We start from the raw sequence: 20,019 nt of genomic DNA, 5'->3' as shown, positions 1-20,019 counted from the left end.
AATATACACTATTATTCTTATTAAACTTGCCTTTGAAACTTAATGGATTTATAAGTAGTACGAAGTTACAAGATTCCTAAGGCTTTACACAAGAAAGATGGACTGAAGGATGCAGAAAGGGAGGGAAAGGGTTAAGTACAAAGTACTGGAACTAATGCCCAGCTTCTGAAGGGAGGGGATATCATAGAAAGAAAAGGGACACATACTAGAGAGATGCTAAATAAAGACACTACAGCATTATTTTAAAATGCAAATAATAGTCTGAGATGGTGGTATACACCTTTAATCCCAGCACTCAGAAGGCAGGGACAGAGAGAATTCTGAGTTCAAGACCAGCCTGCTCTACATTGAGTTCCAGGCCAGCCAGAGCTCCTCGGTGAGAACCTATCTTAAAATCAAAATTAAAAAAAAAAAGGTTCATTATGAATCTATTACTGTAGCCAGGAGCGCCTATACATCACTGATGTAAGACATGGCCCATTGCTGGTAACGCTGAAAAGGCGATGGATGTATTCCAGCACTTCCTATGTCCCCATCACCTTAAAAAAAAAAACTATCATAGAGCCGGAAAGGTCCATGGTAGATGTTCCTCAGAACCAACTCAAGTGACGCCACATAGCTACCATTAGGTTTGCTGCCAACACTAGGTTCGACCTCTATGGAACCGCCCCCCACCTGCTTTGGGAAGGTGGCTAAAACTTAACATAATTTATAGCCCAAATATACGTCATATCTGTACCTGCAGCTTTTAGAGACAAAAGTGATTAACCTGGCCCTGAAATCCCTCTATCAAACACCAAAGTTAATTAAAAGTTAGAAAATATTGCAGCAATATAATAGGGGAAGGGGGAACTTTATAGAAAAAAAAAACAAGTCCGTTTTAATATAGCTAATACCTCATAACTTAAGATTTATTAGGGGCTAGGACTATGTAGCTCAGTTGGTGGAGATCTTGTCTCCCACTCTTAATGGGTTCTCATTACCAGCATCAACTGGGCATGGTTGCACAAGTCTGTAATTCCAGCATCAGGAGGTAAGAAGATCAGAAGTTCAAGGTCATCCTCGGCTATTCGGTGAGTAGGAGGCCAGCCTGGACTGCAGGGTACTCTGGATTGGTACAGAGCTTGAGACCAGACAATCAGGAATTTGTATTTAACAGTGTTTACTCTTAAGGATAATGGATCAAACCTGAAAGAACGTGAATCCAAAATGGTCTAGTTGCAGTGGTGTCTGTCAGACCGTTTTGTAGAGCAATTCTAAGATGATATTTAAAACGGAAATATTGCTGGCTTTAAAAGGGAGGAAAGATATGGAAAGTTCTGTGTATTGAACCAATTAAGAGGTAGTGTTGGGGCTGCTTATACACAGCCCCACGTTCTGGTCAAAGAACTTTCTCTAGGCACTTCCAGTCAGTTACAGTGGAGGCAGAAGTCAACTGCCTAATGGCCCCCTCTTCCAGTTCGCCCATATCTAACCCAAGCATATCAAACACCATTGTCCTACAAAGCATGAAATCTACTGTCTGTTTCATGTACTTATAAAATCAGTTCCCCTGCGAACCCCATGCACTCCAGATTCAGTTGCCCAAGTCAGTCCAGGATTTCAGAGGAACACAGACTTCCACAGTAAGCTAAGGGAGGGAGAGGGGTGGAGGAGCCCACTTTCTTCTGTGGCCCGTGTCTGAGAAGGCGATCCTGTTCCCTACGAAGCGAAGGTCTTGGAGAGGATGTCTTCATGCTGCTGCTGGTGCACCGTGCCAATGCCCACCGCAGGCGCTGGCAAAGGAGGTCGGCTGACGAGACGGAGCTGTTGTTGGAGCGAAAAGAAATCAAGTGACATTTGAGCACATCAGAGTTCTGCTCAGATGCATAAGAAGGTACGCACATTCCCATTATCTTGTTCAAGTGAAGAAAAAATACTGAATAGCAGAACAGATTAGGAGGAATAATCTACCACTGAATTCTAGGCATGATAAGGTTAAAAAAAAAAACCCTATATTTTGGTGTTAGCTGTGGTTTCCTTAACTCGAGTATTTACATGTGAAAATGACTTGAGCCTAGCGAACACATACTAAAGGAATGAACTACATTCTAATGCACGTGGACTAAGATGATACTAGAGGTACCACTGCTCTTGCTGTTTTTCCTTTCCTGAAGAAAATAAAGAAATAGAGAGTCTAACAGCACTGTATAGGCATATAGGCTGACAGCACTGTAAAATGAAATGAGTGTTAACTGCGTGTACCAGGCCGAAAAACAAACCAAAAAATAATCATCAGCATCTTTCTCTAGCACTTGTGCCAGATAGCTTGAGGAGTAGTAGGGAAAGAAAGAATATGCAAGGTTCATAGGGTTGTTTTGTTTTGTTTTTTGGAATGCAAACATGTTTTAGCATAATATTATAGGTTGGGGCTGGAGAGATGGCTCAGTGGTTAAGAGCACTGACTACTCTTCCAAAGGTCCTGAGTTCAAATCCCAACAACCATATGGTGGTTCACAACCATCTGTAATGACATCTGACACCCTTTTCTGGAGTCTCTGAAGACAGCTACAGTGTACTTACATATAATAAATATATAAACTTAAAAAAAATAGTATTATAGGTTGAATATCCTCAGTCCAAAATCTGAAATTTTCCCAAATCTGGAATTTCGAAATTATCATTTCAGTCCCTAAAACATCTTAGGCATTGAAGCTTTTCAGAGTTTGATTTTTATTTTCATTTATTTTTTATTTTATTTTATTTTATTTTGGATCCTCGGACTAGAAAGTCTACACAAATATTCCAAATCTAAAAATCAGCTCCATAAACTCAACATTTTCCTCCAAAGGAATATTCTAAAACTAGATCTTTCTTCTTATTCCTTCTTTCTCTTACATGTCATCAGGGTCTGACTATGTGGCCTGAGCTGGTCTCAAACTTACAAACTCGAGGGAATCCAACCTCCCAGGCATGCACCGCCCCGGCCAGCCCAAAGTAGATTTTATTTCACTTTATCTTTAAATAACTGAGCAGGCTGGCAAAGAAACCTGTATGCTGTTACTCCAAGAGAAAAAACAGGGGGGGGGGGCACTCACCCTGCAAGCCAGTTGTTTTTCAAACCTTGGAGAAACAAAAGACCATGGACCCATGTTCTGAGGCTCCTCCTGACTCCAGATGAAATCTGCAAAAAGAAGAAATTGACTTCAACTTTTTTTTTCTTCATCAGAATGTTTATTAAAAATATAGACCGTGCTTAAATGTCATTGTGGGTGTGTGCTGACTTCCAAACAGACTCTTCACAAATAACACTTTGAACAAAAGTCGTAGGCAGAAATGACTGTGGAGATGGTAGGTACCACGTCAGACAGAAGCCCCTCAGAGCCTGACAGCATTTACCATTCCACCGACACTCACAGAGGTGGCTTTCATAGGCCTAAGGGCACCACGCCCACAAGATGTCTTTTTGAACTTCCCAAGTAGTTTTATATTCCAGCTATGGAGGTCAGTTCTCAAAGCCTGACTTGTTCTTAACAAGCAGTTTTTATGTCCGTTTAATCCAATTCATCTGCACACAGGAGGAGAAACCTTCTTTGAGATATACGAGTGAGTCGCAGCAGCAGGGCCGCGTAGATGAGGAAGTTCCGAATGGAAGAGACCACAACCTCAGGCATCTTCCACTTCATCTCCTCCGGGTCCAACTTGGGCGCGTCGAGGCGGCTCTACCTCCAAAGCTTGCAAGAGCTGCAGCCTGCTCGCCTCCAGCGGCCGCCCTGCACCCGGAACTCTGACTTCAACTTTCAATCAACCAAAAGACTGATCATTGCTAATGTGTGAGACTGGGAAGAGTCCTGACTACAGACAATCAAGGCGAGGAGACCTGGGGGGTTGAAAGACTTCTTTGCGTTGTGATTGTTTAACTCATATAAACTTATAGATCAAGAATGTTTAGAGGAACAGCCGGGTGGATGGTTAAGAGATAAATTTCCAACTTCAGTTAAATATATGCTTTTCCAACTGTACTGGCTGTTTTTGGGTGTCAACTTGACACAAGCTAGTTATCACAGAAAAAGGAGCTTCAGGTGAGGAAATGCCTCCATGAAATCCAGCTAGTTTTCTCAATTAGTGATCAAAGACCAGAGGGCCCCTGTGGGTGGTACCATCCCTAGTCTGGTAGTCTTGGGTTCTATAAGAAAGCAAGCTGAGCAAGCCAGGGGAAGCAAGCCAGTAAGTAACATCCCTCCATGGCCTCTGCATCAGCTCCTGCTTCCTGACCTGCTTGAGTTCCAGTCCTGACTTCCTTTGGCGATGAACAGCAATGTGAAAATGTAAGTTCAATAAACCCTTTCCTCCCCAACTTGCTTCTTGGTCATGATGTTTGTGCAGGAATAGAAACCCTGACTAAGACACTATCATGTTAGCATTTTTAGAATGTTTATTATGTGTAGTATGCATGCATGTCTGTATAAATGGACGACGTGTGCCGGTGTACAAGGAGGCCAAGATCAGGAGAACAGGACACTGGATCCCTTAGAGCTGGAGTTACAGGGGCTTGTGAGACACCCAGAGCAGATACTGGAAAGCACTCTCAACTCCTGAGTCTGTCTGTCTGTGTATCTGTCTGTCTCTCTTCTCTCTCTCTCCTTTCTTTCTCCTTCTTTCCCTCTTTCTCTCCTTTCTTTTTTTCTGGCAAGTACATTGTTATGTGTTCTCAAGAACAATGGCGATGCAAGATGGTTCTGTGAACCCCCACGGCTCCTCGTCCTGATTGTAGTCAGGGCCCTTCGCAGTCCCACACATTAGCAACAGTCCATTTTCTTTATCTGCACAGTTTCACCTTGACCAAAATGCCCCCCATAAATGGAGTCATACAGTTTTGGTTCTTACATGAGTTACCAAAATGCATTTGTGATTTGTCCCAGTTGTAGACAGCAACCGCTCATTCCTGGGCTCAGTGCCAGCCTGCCAGCTTTTAGCATCCCAGAGGCCCTGCGGATTGATACCATGCAGTGTCTCCTTCCTGTTCTATTGACAAGTATGATGTTACACATGCTTCTTGCTACAGGAGAACTGTGTTTATTCATTCCCTAGCTGAAAAACAGTTTGACTGTTCCAAGCTTGAGACAATTACAAATAAAGCTGCTTTAAAAAACAAAAATAAGGCTGGAGAGATGGCTCAATGGTTAAGAGCACCGACTCTTCCGGAGACCCTGAGTTTAATTCCCAGCAACCACATGGTGGCTGACAACCATCTGTAATGGGCATCCGATGCCATCTTCTGCTGTGTCCGAAGACAGTGACAGTGTACCCACATATATGAAATAAAATATAGCCAGAGCGAGTGGGATCAGCATGAGCAGGGACCAGAAAAATAAATAAACAATAATAAACAAACAAACAAATAAATAAATAAGCAAAGCTGCATAAAAGCACTTGGATGAAGATTTTTCCGTGAACTTGTTATCATTTTCTGGGTAAACCAGCAGTAGGGAATCTGGGTTACATGGTAACTTGGGTTTTTGCATGGAAAAACCTTCTTGCAGAGTGGTTGCACCCACTTGCAATCCCAGAAGTGGTAAGTGAGGCTGCTTTGAATCTTCATGAACACTTGCTATCAGTTTGTTGGTTTTTTCTTCTTTCTTTCTTTTCTTTCTTTTCTTTCTTTCTTTCTTTCTTTCTTTCTTTCTTTCTTTGTCTGTTCTGGGGGAATTGTTCTTGTTTTATATTTTAAATATATTTTTGTGTATGGACTTTTTTTTACCTACATGCACATCTATTCAGCACATGTGTGCCTGGTGCCCTTAGCACCCAAAAGAGGGTGTCAGATCCCTTGAAACTACAGTTTTGGACAGTTATTTACAGATGCTGTGGATTGAGCTGGTACTCAGGAAGAAGAGCCGGTACTCACAGCCACTGGGCCATCCCACAACCCCTGCAATAATTTTTACAATGCAAGTTTCTCGTGCTAACTAAGCCCAGTGTTTGATGATATAGCTAAAACCTTTTCATCTAACCAAGCCTACATTTACATTTAGCTCTGGAATCCCTCAAGTTTCTACAAGGTGCCCACAGATACCAAATTTTCCAATCCTAAGTGCCAGAAGTGCAATCATGCTGCAATTATCCCATATGATGGTACAGCATACCACCATACAACCCACAAATTCAAGAAATGTGTAGATGAGCGTGGAGACCCTGAGTGGGAGCCCAAGAGAGACATGGCCCCAGTGGCCACCCATGACATGTCCTCAGACTCCGTGAGACCTGACGTCCTAGTGCCTTTGCCATCCGCACCTCTGCACCTGAGACAGTTCTGTAAAGCAAAGGCCCTGAGGAGCAAGCCCCTACCTTGAACGTGTTTGTATTTGCCCATCTCTTGTTGTAAGGCATCCAGCGGGAAAGGGCAGAGCTCCTCCAGCCGAAGGATGGCGAAATCACGCTTCTTAGTCCCCAGAGACTCCCTCTGCTTCAGCAGGGCATAAAAGTGTTTGCCGGAACAGAAGATGAGGGTTTTAACACTGTTGGGGACAAAGTAGGCAATGATGTAGAGAGAAGTGTCCTTAAGAACTGTGTCAGGAGAAAGGGAAGACTGGAGTTCAGTGCGTTGCAGAAAAAGATACTTGGGGTTGTGCTGGTGAGCTCAGTCATCTCTTGAGCCAGGCAGCTCTCCTTCAGTGACATCTGTCCCCAAACATCTCCTTCGGTGACATCTGTCCCCAAACATCTCCTTCAGTGACATCTGTCCCCAAACATCTCCTTCAGTGACATCTGTCCCCAAACATCTCCTTCAGTGACATCTGTCCCCAAACATCTCTTCAGTGACATCTATCCCCAAAGTCTGCCCTTTCATACACAGCCTCCTTAATGCATGCCTTCAAGGAGAGGGGCTGAGATGAAGCTCAGCAGTATACTACTTGCCTAGCATGATAAGTCAGTGTATTCAGCCCCTCCCATGTGCATCCACACACACACACACACACTCAAGGGCACTCATATGCATGTGCATGCATGCACAAAAGAAAAACTTATATGATAGAAGAAATATTGTTCACTTAATAAAACTTCTACCACGAGTAGGAAACAGAGAAACATCAAATTACTTTTTTGGGTCTACTGTCGAATCGCCAATGACGGGCTTGAATGATGTTCCTGGTGCCATTTCCTCAAGAGTTGAGACAGCTGCCTAAGGGAGAGAAGTGGTCAAATTCCTGTCAATGAGTGGAGAAGAGCTACAGCTATACCTTACAGCAGGTCTTAGAAGAGCAGCTCAAGAATTCTGGGATGGAACCGCACTTAAGTATGCACAGTAGGACAGTGTTCTGTAAGTTACAGTTCTGGATATTTAAAACAAATGTAAAAGCTGGTCTAGTCTGTACAATAATACAGGTTTTTCTTTTGTTTTATTTTCTGAGACAGAGTCTGACTACATAGCTCAGGATAGCCTGGAACTTGCTACGTAGACTAGGCTTGCCTTCAGGTCACAGAGATCCCCCTGCCTCTGTTTCTGTACCCAGAAGAAGCTGACCAATGTAATAATTTTCCATTTTGACTTGGTTTCTTTGGTACTTATATATCAAAATTTTATATCACAAGAGTCCTTCCAGAAAAAGTAAAAAGAAAAAAAAAAAAAAAAACACACAGAAACACACCTACCTACCTACACACACACACACACATACACACAATCACTTTCTTAAAGAGATTGTATGACTTTTCTTGAATTTCATGTGATTTCTCAAGAATCCTGAGAATATGGGAAGGAACCACAGAGAAAGCCACAAAATAGCTGCTTGGGACTGAGACAGAGCTCAGAGGTCAAGAATGCTTGCTGCTCTCCCAGAGGGCCAGAGCTTAAGTCCCAGAACACACATTGCCTGGCTCACAGCCACCAGCTCCAGGAGATCTGACACCTCTTCTTGACAATGAAGGCACCTGCATACACATAGTGTGCGCACACGTAGTAGGAACACACACACATATGCATATACACACACAGACACACACAGACTGAGAGAGAGAGAGCAAATAAAACTTGAATAGGTTAAATACAGAACATAGAGAAAACAGAATATAAAACCGACAAACGAAGAAACATTGTGAGAGGGCTCTTTCTATTCACAGGGTACCTGAGTAACATTTTGAGTGGGCTCTTTGTACTCACAGGGTACCTGAGTAACATTTTTGGAGATGCAACAATGAGAGGTTTTCTGAAATTCCGGATCATCTGCCTTCTAAGCAAGTGGAAATACTGAGCGGGGGTGGTCGGGTGTGCCACGAACATGTTCACAGTGTCGCTGTCCACGCCTTCTTCTATACTGTCGCACATCTAGATCGATGGGAAGAGAGCACAGACATGCTGAGGTCTAATTCAAGCACACTGGCAAGGGAAGCACATGTATTCTCAGTTAATAAAGATGTTTCTCTCCATTATCTAACAGAAAAGTACTAACAGGCATTTCCCTTGAACTATAAAGTATCAATCACAGAAAAGACAAAGGGTTGGCACCACCCACCCATTTCTAACACAGCAATGTCCAGACAAGGCTGTTCGGAAAAGACTTCTAGGCTGGCCTCGAACTCAGAAATCCACCTGCCTCTGCCTCCCAAGTGCTGGGATTAAAGGCATGCACCACCACTGCCCGGCGGAAGAGGTCTCAATAACCAAAGACAAGATGGAATGAAACGGCACAGGGATAACATAAATACCATGTAGCCGAGTAACCCAATGCCGGAGGAGGGGAGAAGGAAAAGGAGCACAGCGGGCCAAGGCCAGGGTCTGGGTTTTCTTGTTGCTGCTGCTGCTTTGTTTTGTGGGGAATGAGACAGGGTCTCACATAGCTCAGGCTAGCCTCAAACTTACAGCTGAGGATGACCTTGCATGTCTGATTCTCCTGCCTCCACCTTGCAGATGCTGAGATTACAGGAGCATGCCATGCAGCCTGGTTCTGTCTGCGCAGCACAGGCACTGTCAGGCCCTCCATGTGCGACAGGCAGGAGCTCTACCCGCTGAGCTGCCTCCCCGGCCCAGGACAGAGTTGCAAAGGAACAGAATAGAACAAGGGAGAAGAGCACAGCACTAAGAAACCAAACTGAGCACTCTACTCTGAAACCACGGAGGTGCTGAGAAAATAAGAAATACTAAGTACTAAGTACTAAGAACACCGGGTCGCGAAGGTGCCTTGGTGGGTAAGAGCACTGGCTGCTCCTTCAGAGGACCTGGCCCTGGTTTCCAGCACTCACAAGGCAGCTAACAACCACCTCTAACTCCATTTCAGGGGACCTGTGGCCTTCTCTGGCCTCTGCAGACACCAAGAGGAACACCTGATACACGTGCAAAATGCAGGCAAACGCTCATATATGGGAAATAAAAATGACTATTTTTTTTAAGTTAAAGATAATAAATGTCGGGAACAGACAGGGCTGAGAGTATAAAAGGCACGGAGAGGTTGGCACGATGCCAATGAAAGCAGAAGGCATAAGCAGGACCTTTTATAGAAAATAAAATTAACAATATAGCAAAGGACTTGAGGTAACCATAGTGACAACAGGTAAAATGATAACAATGAAGACACGCGTGCAAAAACCAACACCTGCCAATCTGTTTATTGTTTTTTGAGACCCGTTTGAGTTGCCTGTGTAGCCCTGACTGTCCTGTCTGTAGAAGCTGGCTAGCCTCTAATTCCCTGCCTCTGTTTCCCCTGAGTACAAAGGTATGTGCCACCATGCCCAGCTACAAGTGTCTGTAATTGTAAGAAAGGAGTGGTCAAACCCTCTGGGATGAAGTTCTTGACACTGGGGGCTGAGGGCTAGAGACATGTCACTCTGTCTCAATAGTGACCAGAGGACCCAGGTTCAATTCTCAGCCCTCTCACAGAAGTTCACATCAATCTGGAATTATATTTCCAAGGGGGATAATGCCCTCTTCTGGCCTCTGAAGGCATTGCATGTATGTGGTTCACAAACATATGCAGGCAAACACATACATATAAAAGTAAATAAATCGTTTTATAAGAGCTATAAGCTAAATCTCTGACCTTTGCTTGCTTGCTATCAATACTAGCTGCTGCTCTAAACCATGGGTCTATGCTCTAAACGTGGGTCACTACTGCTCTGTGAATATGGGGCCACTAATAGTCTGTGCTCAATGCCATAAAACTGGGTAACATTTTTTATGCCGTTGTTTAAGACAGGGTTTCATGTAGCCCAGGGTCAGGAGCCACCTAGGAAGGGGTAAGGCTGGCAGGTGAGTTTCCTGGAGATGGCCCACCATTTTTGCATGGCCTACAATGGGTAAGCTCTAAGAATGTGGGGTCCTTGGAGACTTCATCCCACGGTTGCTTCTTTTGCTAATGCCTTTCCTGTCACTATTCCATAGCCTAAGGATTCCAGGGCATCAGCCCGCCCTACTGGGCAGATTCCCTGCAGATCAGCATGAAGATGGACTTTCATGAATCAGTGCTATTTGGATGAATTAATGATTTTATAGAATTCCTGACTTGATTCAAATAACTTTAGGAAGAAAGTTTTAAGAGATGGTTTTAGTTGTTTTGCCAGGAAGATGCAATATAGTTAGGATCAAGAACAGAATGTGCCCACCGCTCATAGGACAGTAAGCAAAGGCTGCGTAATAAGGAGCACAATGAGCTTTCACAATCACACTAAAAAGAGAAACAGGCTGGGGACAGGTCTGTGATCAGGAAGAAACTCGCTCTAGATCAGATCCATGGATGAGGACGCGGACGTGCACTATGAGGAAGAATCCATGAGAGGCTGTGGCTTTTTTTTTTTTTTATGCAAAACGCATGAAGAATTTTTATTGTAACCAGCATGCTAGGGCCGCTCTGCACACGAAGAGAGAACGACACCGCATCTTGTGCTGCGCAGGATTTTATACCCTCCTCAGGGCCACCATTAAGCACAGTGTGATTGGCAGAACAGTGTTACAAACTAATAGGTTGTTAGATGATGAGGTAGGTGGCCAACGGTCAGTCCTTCGGAATGCGTCCCCACCCTTAGGTCAGTCCCCCCTCCCCCTTGTGGTCTGAGGACTGCAACCCAGCCTCTGACCTTTTTAAGGTTCCTGAATTAACTCTTTCATTCCCCCCTTTCCTTTCTGCATGCTTCAATCCTGAAGCAATTGCTGGTATTCTGATCTCTAATAAGACCAGAGGGGAACTCCTGGTGGCTGCCCCAGCCATCTCTAACCCCATCAGAAGGGAGACATTGAGTGTCATAACAGGTTTGAGACTGTGGCTTTGAACTTATAGTTTGAACTTGTAGATTGAGACACAGCCAACCATCAATGCCTTCTGCAACTCCCCTTTTGTGTAACATTTTATCTGTGAGGTAATTTTCTAAGGAACTTTTGTCTAAGAAGGTATAAAAAAAAAGGCAGAGAAAAGAAGTAAGAAGAAGGCTTAGGGAGGGGCTCTGCTCCAGGCATCCAAATGCATATATGTATACATGTATACGTCTGTTTATAGGTATGTATTTACGTATGTGGGTAGGCATTTGCACATGGACATAAGTATACGTGATGCTTGTGGAACTGGCGAGACAGGTGCTTGGGGCAGCATGCACGTATGTCTGGGTGTACTGCCTATATAAAAGATTTTCTTTCTCTTCTCTTTTCTTCCTAGTTCACAAAGAGGATGGCAAAGCCTCTCACCTGACCAGTTCCTTGAGCAACAGAGATATCCGACCATTCTAGCTAAATCCAGATTTCTCAGGAACAATGTAAATTTATCTCTCACATTTGAGGCTGGGAAGTCCAAGGTCAGGCAGTAAACGTGGTGTCCGATGGGGCCTTTCCCTGACTCACCCTCAGTCTCCTCATGAGCCCTTTCATAGTCCGAATGGCTGGTGGGCAGCCAGGGAGCCCTTTATTAAAGACCTTCTCTACCCTAAGGGCCCCACCGTTAGGACTTCTTCACTTGCCACAGGCCTCACCTAATTCCATCACCTGGTTCTGGGTTCTGGGTTCTAATTCAGTGAAGGAATTTTTGAGAAAGTGCAGCAGGGTTGTGGCACAAGATAATATCCTTGGTATAGCCAACAGGATTGTCTCCATAAGCTCTTTTTGGTGCATTTTCCTTGCTGATCACAACTTTCTACCTGTCTAGCTTATTCTTGGGCTGTTCTTACCTCTCTCCCCCCCCCCTCTCTCTCTCTCTCTCTGCATGTGGAGGCCAGAGGTTAATGGTTAATATTGGGTGACATCCTCAATTGCTTTCCACTGATTTTTTTTTTTCTGAAATAGGGTCTCTCCTGGATTGCACTGACTGAGCTAGGCTAGCTGGCCAGGGACTCCCAGGGATGTACCTGTCTCTATATCCCCAACCCTGGTATACCTCCTGCTCCCCTCCCTTCTCCCCACGACCCCTAATCATGGAGATGGTGCTGAGGATGGAACAGGGGCCACACACATGCTAGGTAAGTACTCTGTCACTAAGCTACACCTCCAACCTGAAATCCTTCTATACCTGTGAATGTGTGTGTTCATGTGGGTGAACATGTGTGTGTGTGCGTGTGTGCGCATTGGCTGTGATCTCCAGGGGTCCTCCTGCCTCTTTCAGTCTCACCAACTTTGTTATTACACACCTGACTTTTAAGTAGAACAGCCAGCATTTTACTAAGCGGTCTCATCAACCTGCCTCCTATCTCCCTCCCTTCTTTTAGACTCTATCCTCCTAGATACCTGTCCCTACTCTAAAGCTAAAGGAAAGCATCCCCGCTTCGCCTCCTGAGAGCTTAAATCACAGGCATGCCCAACCATGCCTGACTCTAGAGACCATTTTACTTGCCACTTTATTTTTTTTCTCTGAGACTATGAAGGCTGAGGCACTACACCTCCGAGGAGAATCCACGTTGCATTGAGTTGGTTTCACTCTTACCGATAAAGTGCACATGAGGCTGCTACAGGAGGTAGCGTGTGGAGGAACAAAGCACCGAGGGGATAGGAAATCGTTTGAGTCCAGCGGCATCCCACACACATACCTGCAGGAAGCGCTCTATCCGGCAGGACGAGTGGTCAGGCCCAGCTCCATCGTAGCCGTGGGGAAGGAGGATGACGAGGCCACTCTGCAGGAGCCACTTGGCCTCCCCTGGGAAAGCACACGAGAGGGGTTTCTCTATGAAGCAGGAGCACACACAGACAGGGCTGGGTAAAGGGCAAAATGTGAGTCTGGCTCCTGAGCCTCCAGACTGCTTTCGTTAAGTTAAGGGCATCTTCTAGCTCTGCCAAACGACACTTAATGAAAACACCCACTTGAACGTGCGAAGAATCTGTGACATCAAGTGCTTTGGGCTTCAGTGACTGGAAGACCGACTCAACGGTAAATATCCCAGAGTCTCAGACAACACGTGGCACTCTGACCTCACTACTGAACTACTAAGAAAGGGCAAGCAGCCCTTGCCATGCCCACAGCACAATAGACAACAATGGTCATTTCCTTCAGATAGAGAGCAGCAGACACTTGAGAACAGTCTCTGGGAGCAGAGGAATTGGCTCCGTTTCGATTTTTTATTTGTTTTTGTTTTTTCAAGACAAGGTTTTTCTGTGTAGCCCTGGTTGTCCTGGAACTCACTCTATAGACCCAGGCTGGCCTTGAACTCAGAAATCCGCCTGTCTCTGTGCCTCCCAAGTGCTGGGATTAAAGGTGTGCACTACCACTGCCTGGCTTTTTTTGTTTATTTGTTTGTTTGTTTGTTTGTTTTTATTTCAGCTCAGTTTTTAAAGGACTTGTTGGGTGAGTACGAGGACTTGAGGTCGATCCCAGGTCTCACATAAAAAGCCAACAGAGACTCCTGGGAAACCAGGAAAGGAGGGACAGGTGACCCCTGGAGCTAACTGGCCCACTACTGCTACCTTAGCCTACCTGAGCCCCAGGTGGGGTTAGAGATTATCTCAAAAAACAAGGTTGAGCCAACAGAAGTGACACACACCCCAGCTCTCGGGTGGCAGAGTTAGATGGATCTCTGAGTTTGAGGTTAGCCTGGTTTACAGAGTTCCAGGACAGTCGGGGCTACACAAACAAACCCTGTTTAAAAAAAAAACAACACTAGAAACAAAACAAGGTGGATAGCTCCTGAAAAGACACCCTAGGTTTACCTCTGGCATCCATATGTACCTATACATACATATGCACGTCCACTTGCACACGCATGTATGCCTGCACATGCATGAACACACACAAAGTACTTTATGAACGCGTCATAAATCCAGGTCCCTCAAGCACTTTTCTTTCTTCTGAAAAGTTAAAGATTTCAACAGAATCATCAGTCTGAACCACACAGTGTCACCATGGCCACAGAGTGCTGGTTAATTATGCTGCTCCACACCCCGGGCACAGGTGTGGGGCCACATAGCCTAGGAGCTGTCAGGTCCATCTCTGCTCCCTGCAGCCAGACACAGCCCCCAAGAACCGGGGACGACGACATGCTGAAATACAGCTCTGAGACTCTTCCCAGAAGCTTATCAAACCGACTGATGTCTGGCACATAGCCGTAGATAAGAGAGTAAGTCCCCAAACTCTCTGGGTTGTCTGTCAGAGGCAGCGGTGGCCCCTTTCCATTCACTTGAGATGAGACTGGAACCAGCAAACCACCCAGCCACTTGCTAACACCAACCTCCGGAGATGAATGTGTCAAAGATGATCTGGGCTCCATTGAAGAAATCACCAAACTGAGCTTCCCAGAGGGGCAGCAACTTCGGGCTTTCGATGCTCATCCCATATTCAAATCCCAAGACAGCCTCTTCTGACAGGGGGCTGTTGCTAACCTAACAATGAGGAAGAGGAACAGATGCTGATGTGCAGAGTCGGATTACAGTAAAGCACCCCAGGGATACAGACCTGGGAGGAGGAGGGGCCGAGGGGGAGGATGCTCTCACTCCTGCTTCCTTCCTCTGCAAAAGGAGGCCTAGCGCTCAGTGTCACCAGCACTGGAAAAGTTAGGACAGAGAAAGAGAGGACGCTGCAATGCAGGCATTTAAGATGTTCTTCGGGAGCAAGTACAGGGCTAGGAAATGGCACAGTGGTAGAGAACTTGTCTAGCATTCACAAGGCCCTGGGTTCAATCCCCAGTACCATTAAAAATGTGGAAAGAGGGGAGGAGGTGACCGGAGGGGACGGACAATAAGATGGCTGAGAAGGTGTCACTATCACTGAACCTCACAGCCTGAGTTTAATCCCTGGAACCCAGAAGAGAATCAACCCCTGAAAGATGTCCTTCGACCACAAGTATATGGACACATACACACACACACACACACACACACACACACACACACACTAAAAATTAAAGAATAAGCAATAAAAGCCAGGTGATGGTAGTGCACGCCTTTAATCCCAGCACTTGGGATGAGGAAAGCATTCCTTTTTATATACCCAATTTAAAACAAAAACAAAAAACAAAAAAACAGGGCTGGAGAGTTGGCTCAGCGGTTAGAACACTGACTGCTCTTCAGAAGGTCCCGAGTTCAAATCCCAGCAACCACATGGTGGCTCACAACCATAATGAGATCTGATGCCTTCTTCTGGTGTGTCTGAAGACAGCTACAGTGTACTTACACATAATAATTATATATATAATAATATAATAATAAATAAATCTTTAAAAAAAATTCTGGGGTGGGAGGACAGGGGGAGAGAAGGGGGCTTACGGAACTTTCGGGGAGTGGGGGGCTAGAAAAGGGGAAATCATTTGAAATGTAAATAAAAAATATATCTAATAAAAAAAAAGAAAAGAAAAAAATTCTGCATTTGTCTGACAGAATTCTGTTTGGAACAGGGTCTCCCTCTGTAGCCCAGGCTGTCCCGCTAGCTGATTGAGCAGGAAGTTGAGGTGTGTGCCATGGCCTTCAAGTCCTTAATGAGATCTGACACTCTTTTCTAGGATGTCTGAAGACAGCTACAGTGTACTTACATATAATAAATACATAAACCTTTTTTTAAAAAAACTGATACTAAATATCAAATCGCACTTCAGAGAAAACCTAATTTGGAGGAGGACAGTGGGACACACCCTCAATACTTCTACTCTGGTTCACTAATGTGTCTTGATCCAAAGACAAGAGTAAAGAAGGGGAGGGGGCTGCCTTGAACGCCGCATCTTCTTCCACCGTAACTTTTAAGGTAGAGTAGCTCACTGAACCTGAGGCTCCCAGATCCGGTTGACTGACTGGCAAGTAAGACCTGGATCCCTGAGTCTCTACCTTCCTAGTGCTGGGATCGGTCGCCATGCGTGGCTTTTGACTGGGTGCTTGCACAGGCAGTACCTTACTGCACTGAGCTATCTCCCCAGCCCCGACAAACACACAGGTTATATTTGCAAACCGAAACCTAGACTAGGTAAGAAGGTGTTGGACTCTTCAATTTACTTTAAAGGAATCATTTGCTTCCGTAAACACCATGTGCTGTTCGCTGAGGCAACTGCTGGAGACACGAGAACACAAGACACTGCTCTTAAGATCTTAGAAATCCACAGAAACACCTGGAAGAAATGTTTCTGTTGTATTCTGTGTTGTTTAACAAGCTAGAGATGCTGGCTTCCCATGAGCATCCCTGACTGACTAACAAATCACAACAATTTACAGACTGCAATGTAGACTTCACATCTACATACTATGACTTAATGACAGGCAGACAGAGTGATTGCTAAGTCTTCCAGTCACAGCTCCAAGATGGTTCTCACTTGTTTCTTCCAAGTTTACAGACCTCCATGGCCTTCCTCTATTTAAAAAAGTACCAGACATAAAGTTTCTGACGTCTGGATTCAGCTGCTTTAAGAATCCTCTACCTGCCAGGTGGAGTCACATGCCTATAATCCCCAGCACCTGAGCGGTAGAGTCAGAAGGCTGGAGAGGAATTCAAGGTCTTCTCCAGCTACTGGGGAATCAGAAGGCAGCCTGGACTACATAAGACTCCGTCCCAAAAAAACAACTGTAATGGTTGGCACATCAATACATAGATTTTATATATAAACATCTTACCTCCAGGAACCCCTTCTGGTTAGGGTCCATATGGTTCAGAGGAATGTAGGCATCATCAGTATTCTGGCAAACCACCATTGCATGCCTCTGACTGAAAGTCCCACGACCAACATCTTGGCCACTCAGACGAACATGGAAACCTGAAGCACGTAACGAGGTGGGGGTGGGGGGATTGAAGACTGCAGTGAATAACCAACCCAAAAACAAGACGGAGCTCTAGGGGCCTTTTTGTTCTGAAACAAACGCTATCAATGCTGTCCACACCAGACTTAACCTCTTGGGCTCAGTCTCCTGTGGAGCTTGGCTAAAGATATGTACTGCTGGGCTGGAGAGGCAGCTCAGAGGCTGCACTTTCAGAGGTCCTGAGTTCAATTCCCATCAACCACATGATGACTCATAACCATCTATAATGAGATCTGGTGCCCTTGTCAGTATGCAGGCATACATGCAGGCAGAGCACTGTATACATAATAAATAAATAATTTTAAATTATTTTATTTAATATTTTATTAATTATTTAATAAAAAACTTAAAAATGTATGTATTGCCACACACAGCTATTTGATATCTTTGATATACGACTGCTCATTCTGAGAATTTTTCTTAGGATAAGAGAGTCACTTTATTAAAATATAACTCCCTTGATGGCTTAGTGGTTAAGAGCCCCTGCTGCTCTTCCATGTTCAGTTCCAAGCACCCATATAAGGTGGCTTGCAACTGCTCATAACTGAAGCTACAGAGAGATCTGATGACTCTGACCTCAGGGCATTAGGATGTGTACATACCCACACAGAGACTCAGAGATATATATATCGTTAAAATCAGCAAGTGTGTGTGTGTGTGTGTGTGTGTGTGTGTGTGTGTGTGTGTATGTGTGTGTGTGTCTTTTCTCTATTCAAAGGTCTATAGTGAGTGTGACATTTGTAAGAATGGAGAGTCATTTCTGGCCCTACAATTTCTAAAGAAACATATCTTCCTTGCATATCCGGAAGTGAGCCCTGTGTAGCCCAGTTATGACGGCACCTTTGTCTGTTCTCTGGCGAAAGTGCGCAGCAGGTCTCATAACTAAGGAGTATTGTCGGGTGACACATTTAGAAACCCTCTAATCAATGAAAGTGACAAGTGGCCACGGTAACTCACGGAGCTCGGGGCATTTTTTGCTAGCCATGACACCAAAGAGCAGTGTCTCACCTTGAGCAAGTAAGGAGCCCAAGGCAAGCGTTTCTGCGGTGGCCCAGTCGAGACCGGTTCCATTCTTCACCTTCTCCATTCGTGACTGCAAAAAATGAAGAGGAAGAGAATAAAACAAACTTTTAAAGTTTTATTTTATATATGTGCCTACACCATAGCTGTCTGCAGACACTCCAGAAGAGGGCATCGGATCCCATCACAGATGGTTGTGAGCCACCGTGTGGTTGTTTGGAATTGAACTCAGGCCCTCTGGAGAGCAGTCAGGGCTCTTACCCCTGAGCCGTTCCTCCAGCTCTAAAACAACCTTTTAAAACTCTATAGCTGGAGACGGCTAAGTGGGTAAGAGTACTTCTTGCTCTTGCAGAGGACCCAGGTTCGAATCCCAATATGCATATGGTTTATACAACCATCTATAATTCCAGTCCCAGGGATCTAATACCCTTATCTGACCTCTGCAGGGACCATGCATTCAGGTGGCACATATGTATTCACACAGGCAAAGCACTCATACATATAAAATAAAATGAATAAATCTGATTTTAAAAATATTTTTTGAAAGAATCCATATCCTTTTCTGTCTTTTTCTTTGCCTTTTTTGCTTCAGCACTGGAGACTGAACCCAGGCTTTATATGCAGTAGGCAAATAGTCTGTGTTATACAGTTTTAAACCAGGTAAGATAGGGCTGGAGAGATGGCTCAGTGGTTAAGAGGGCTGACTGCTCTTCCAAAGGTTGTAAGTTCAAATCACCGCAACCACATGATGGCTCACAACCATCCATAATGAGATCTGATGCCCTCTTCTGGAGTGTCTGAAGACAGTGTATTTACATATAATAAATAATCTTTTAAAAAACCAGATTAAGATAAGCATGTCCTCAGGAAGAAGTCACCTCTGCTGAGGGGTGAGGTGATGAAGAGAGGAACCTCACCTGCAATTCTCTATTTCTCTTTTTAAAGATTTATTTTTATTTATTTGGTGTTATGTATATGACTGCTTTGCCTACATGCATGTGTCTATATCACATGCACACACGGGGCCCACAGAGACCAGAACAAGGGTTAGCTCCCCGGAAACTGGAGCTACAGATGGTTATTAACCACCATGTGGGTCCCCAAAACTGAACCCAGAGCCTGAGAAAGAGCAGCCAGTGCTCTTAACTGACAGACCATCTCTCCAGCTTCAAATTTTCTATATAAGCCAGGTGGTGAGTGTGATTTGCTTGTAAGAATTCTGCTGAAATATGGCTGGAGGGATGGGTGAGAGCACAGGTTGCTCTTCCAGAGGACCTGGGTTCGATTGTTAGCACCCACATGGCAGCTCACAACCGTCTGCAGCTCCAGTTCCAGGACATGTGGCACCCTCACACATGCAGGTGTGACATCAATGCACGTCAAATAAAAATAAATCAAAAAAAAAAATTCTAAAAACATTAGAGAGTTCCGCTAAAATAAAAACTTAAAAACAAAGGTGGTGTTTTAAAATAATTCAGAGGACACAGGTCCTACATCAGTGGTTCTAAACCTTCCTAATTCCTCATGTTGTGATGACCCCCAACCATAATTATTTCTGTTACTACTTCATATCTGTAATTTTTGCTGCTGTAATGAAACATAATGTGAACATCTGTGGTTTTGATGGTCTTAGGTGACCCCCGTGAAAAGGTTGTTTGACCCCCCAAAAAGGCCACGACCCACATGTTGCAAACCACTGTTTAACACCCATCCTTAAGGAAGTTAAAGACCTGAAACCATGCTTCTCCTGTCTCAGCCTCTCTATTAGTAGGATTGCCTATTTGATGTTTTTACACTATACTATGGTTTTCAGAACAACTTACATATTTCAAAATTATTTATACAAG

At 44.6% G+C, this 20,019-nt stretch overlaps 1 protein-coding gene across 3 annotated transcripts in view; it reads right to left on the bottom strand.

Moving 5' to 3' along the window:
• Positions 1-1,140: 1,140 nt before the first annotated feature.
• The window catches only part of Dhtkd1 (dehydrogenase E1 and transketolase domain containing 1), a 44,965-nt gene continuing 26,086 nt past the window's right edge, over positions 1,141-20,019 (bottom strand). For 2 of the 3 annotated variants that reach the window (XM_052157741.1, XM_052157743.1), the window contains 9 exons: positions 18,161-18,245; positions 16,970-17,109; positions 14,608-14,758; positions 12,976-13,082; positions 8,141-8,305; positions 7,080-7,162; positions 6,328-6,497; positions 3,078-3,163; positions 1,141-1,806 (listed from right to left, as the gene is read on the bottom strand). In XM_052157741.1, coding sequence (XP_052013701.1) covers positions 1,702-1,806; positions 3,078-3,163; positions 6,328-6,497; positions 7,080-7,162; positions 8,141-8,305; positions 12,976-13,082; positions 14,608-14,758; positions 16,970-17,109; positions 18,161-18,245 — 1,092 coding nt within the window. In that variant the 3' untranslated portion in view covers positions 1,141-1,701. Of the gene's footprint in view, positions 1,807-3,077; positions 3,164-6,327; positions 6,498-7,079; positions 7,163-8,140; positions 8,306-12,975; positions 13,083-14,607; positions 14,759-16,969; positions 17,110-18,160; positions 18,246-20,019 lie in introns of those variants that run through there. The other variant, XM_052157742.1, reaches the window with a different exon arrangement.

Source organism: Apodemus sylvaticus, chromosome 14 (genome assembly GCF_947179515.1).
Source record: "Apodemus sylvaticus chromosome 14, mApoSyl1.1, whole genome shotgun sequence".
NCBI lineage: Eukaryota > Metazoa > Chordata > Mammalia > Rodentia > Muridae > Apodemus > Apodemus sylvaticus.
Note: the sequence above shows the minus strand (reverse complement) of the source record. Positions and strands in the feature narration are given on the sequence as shown.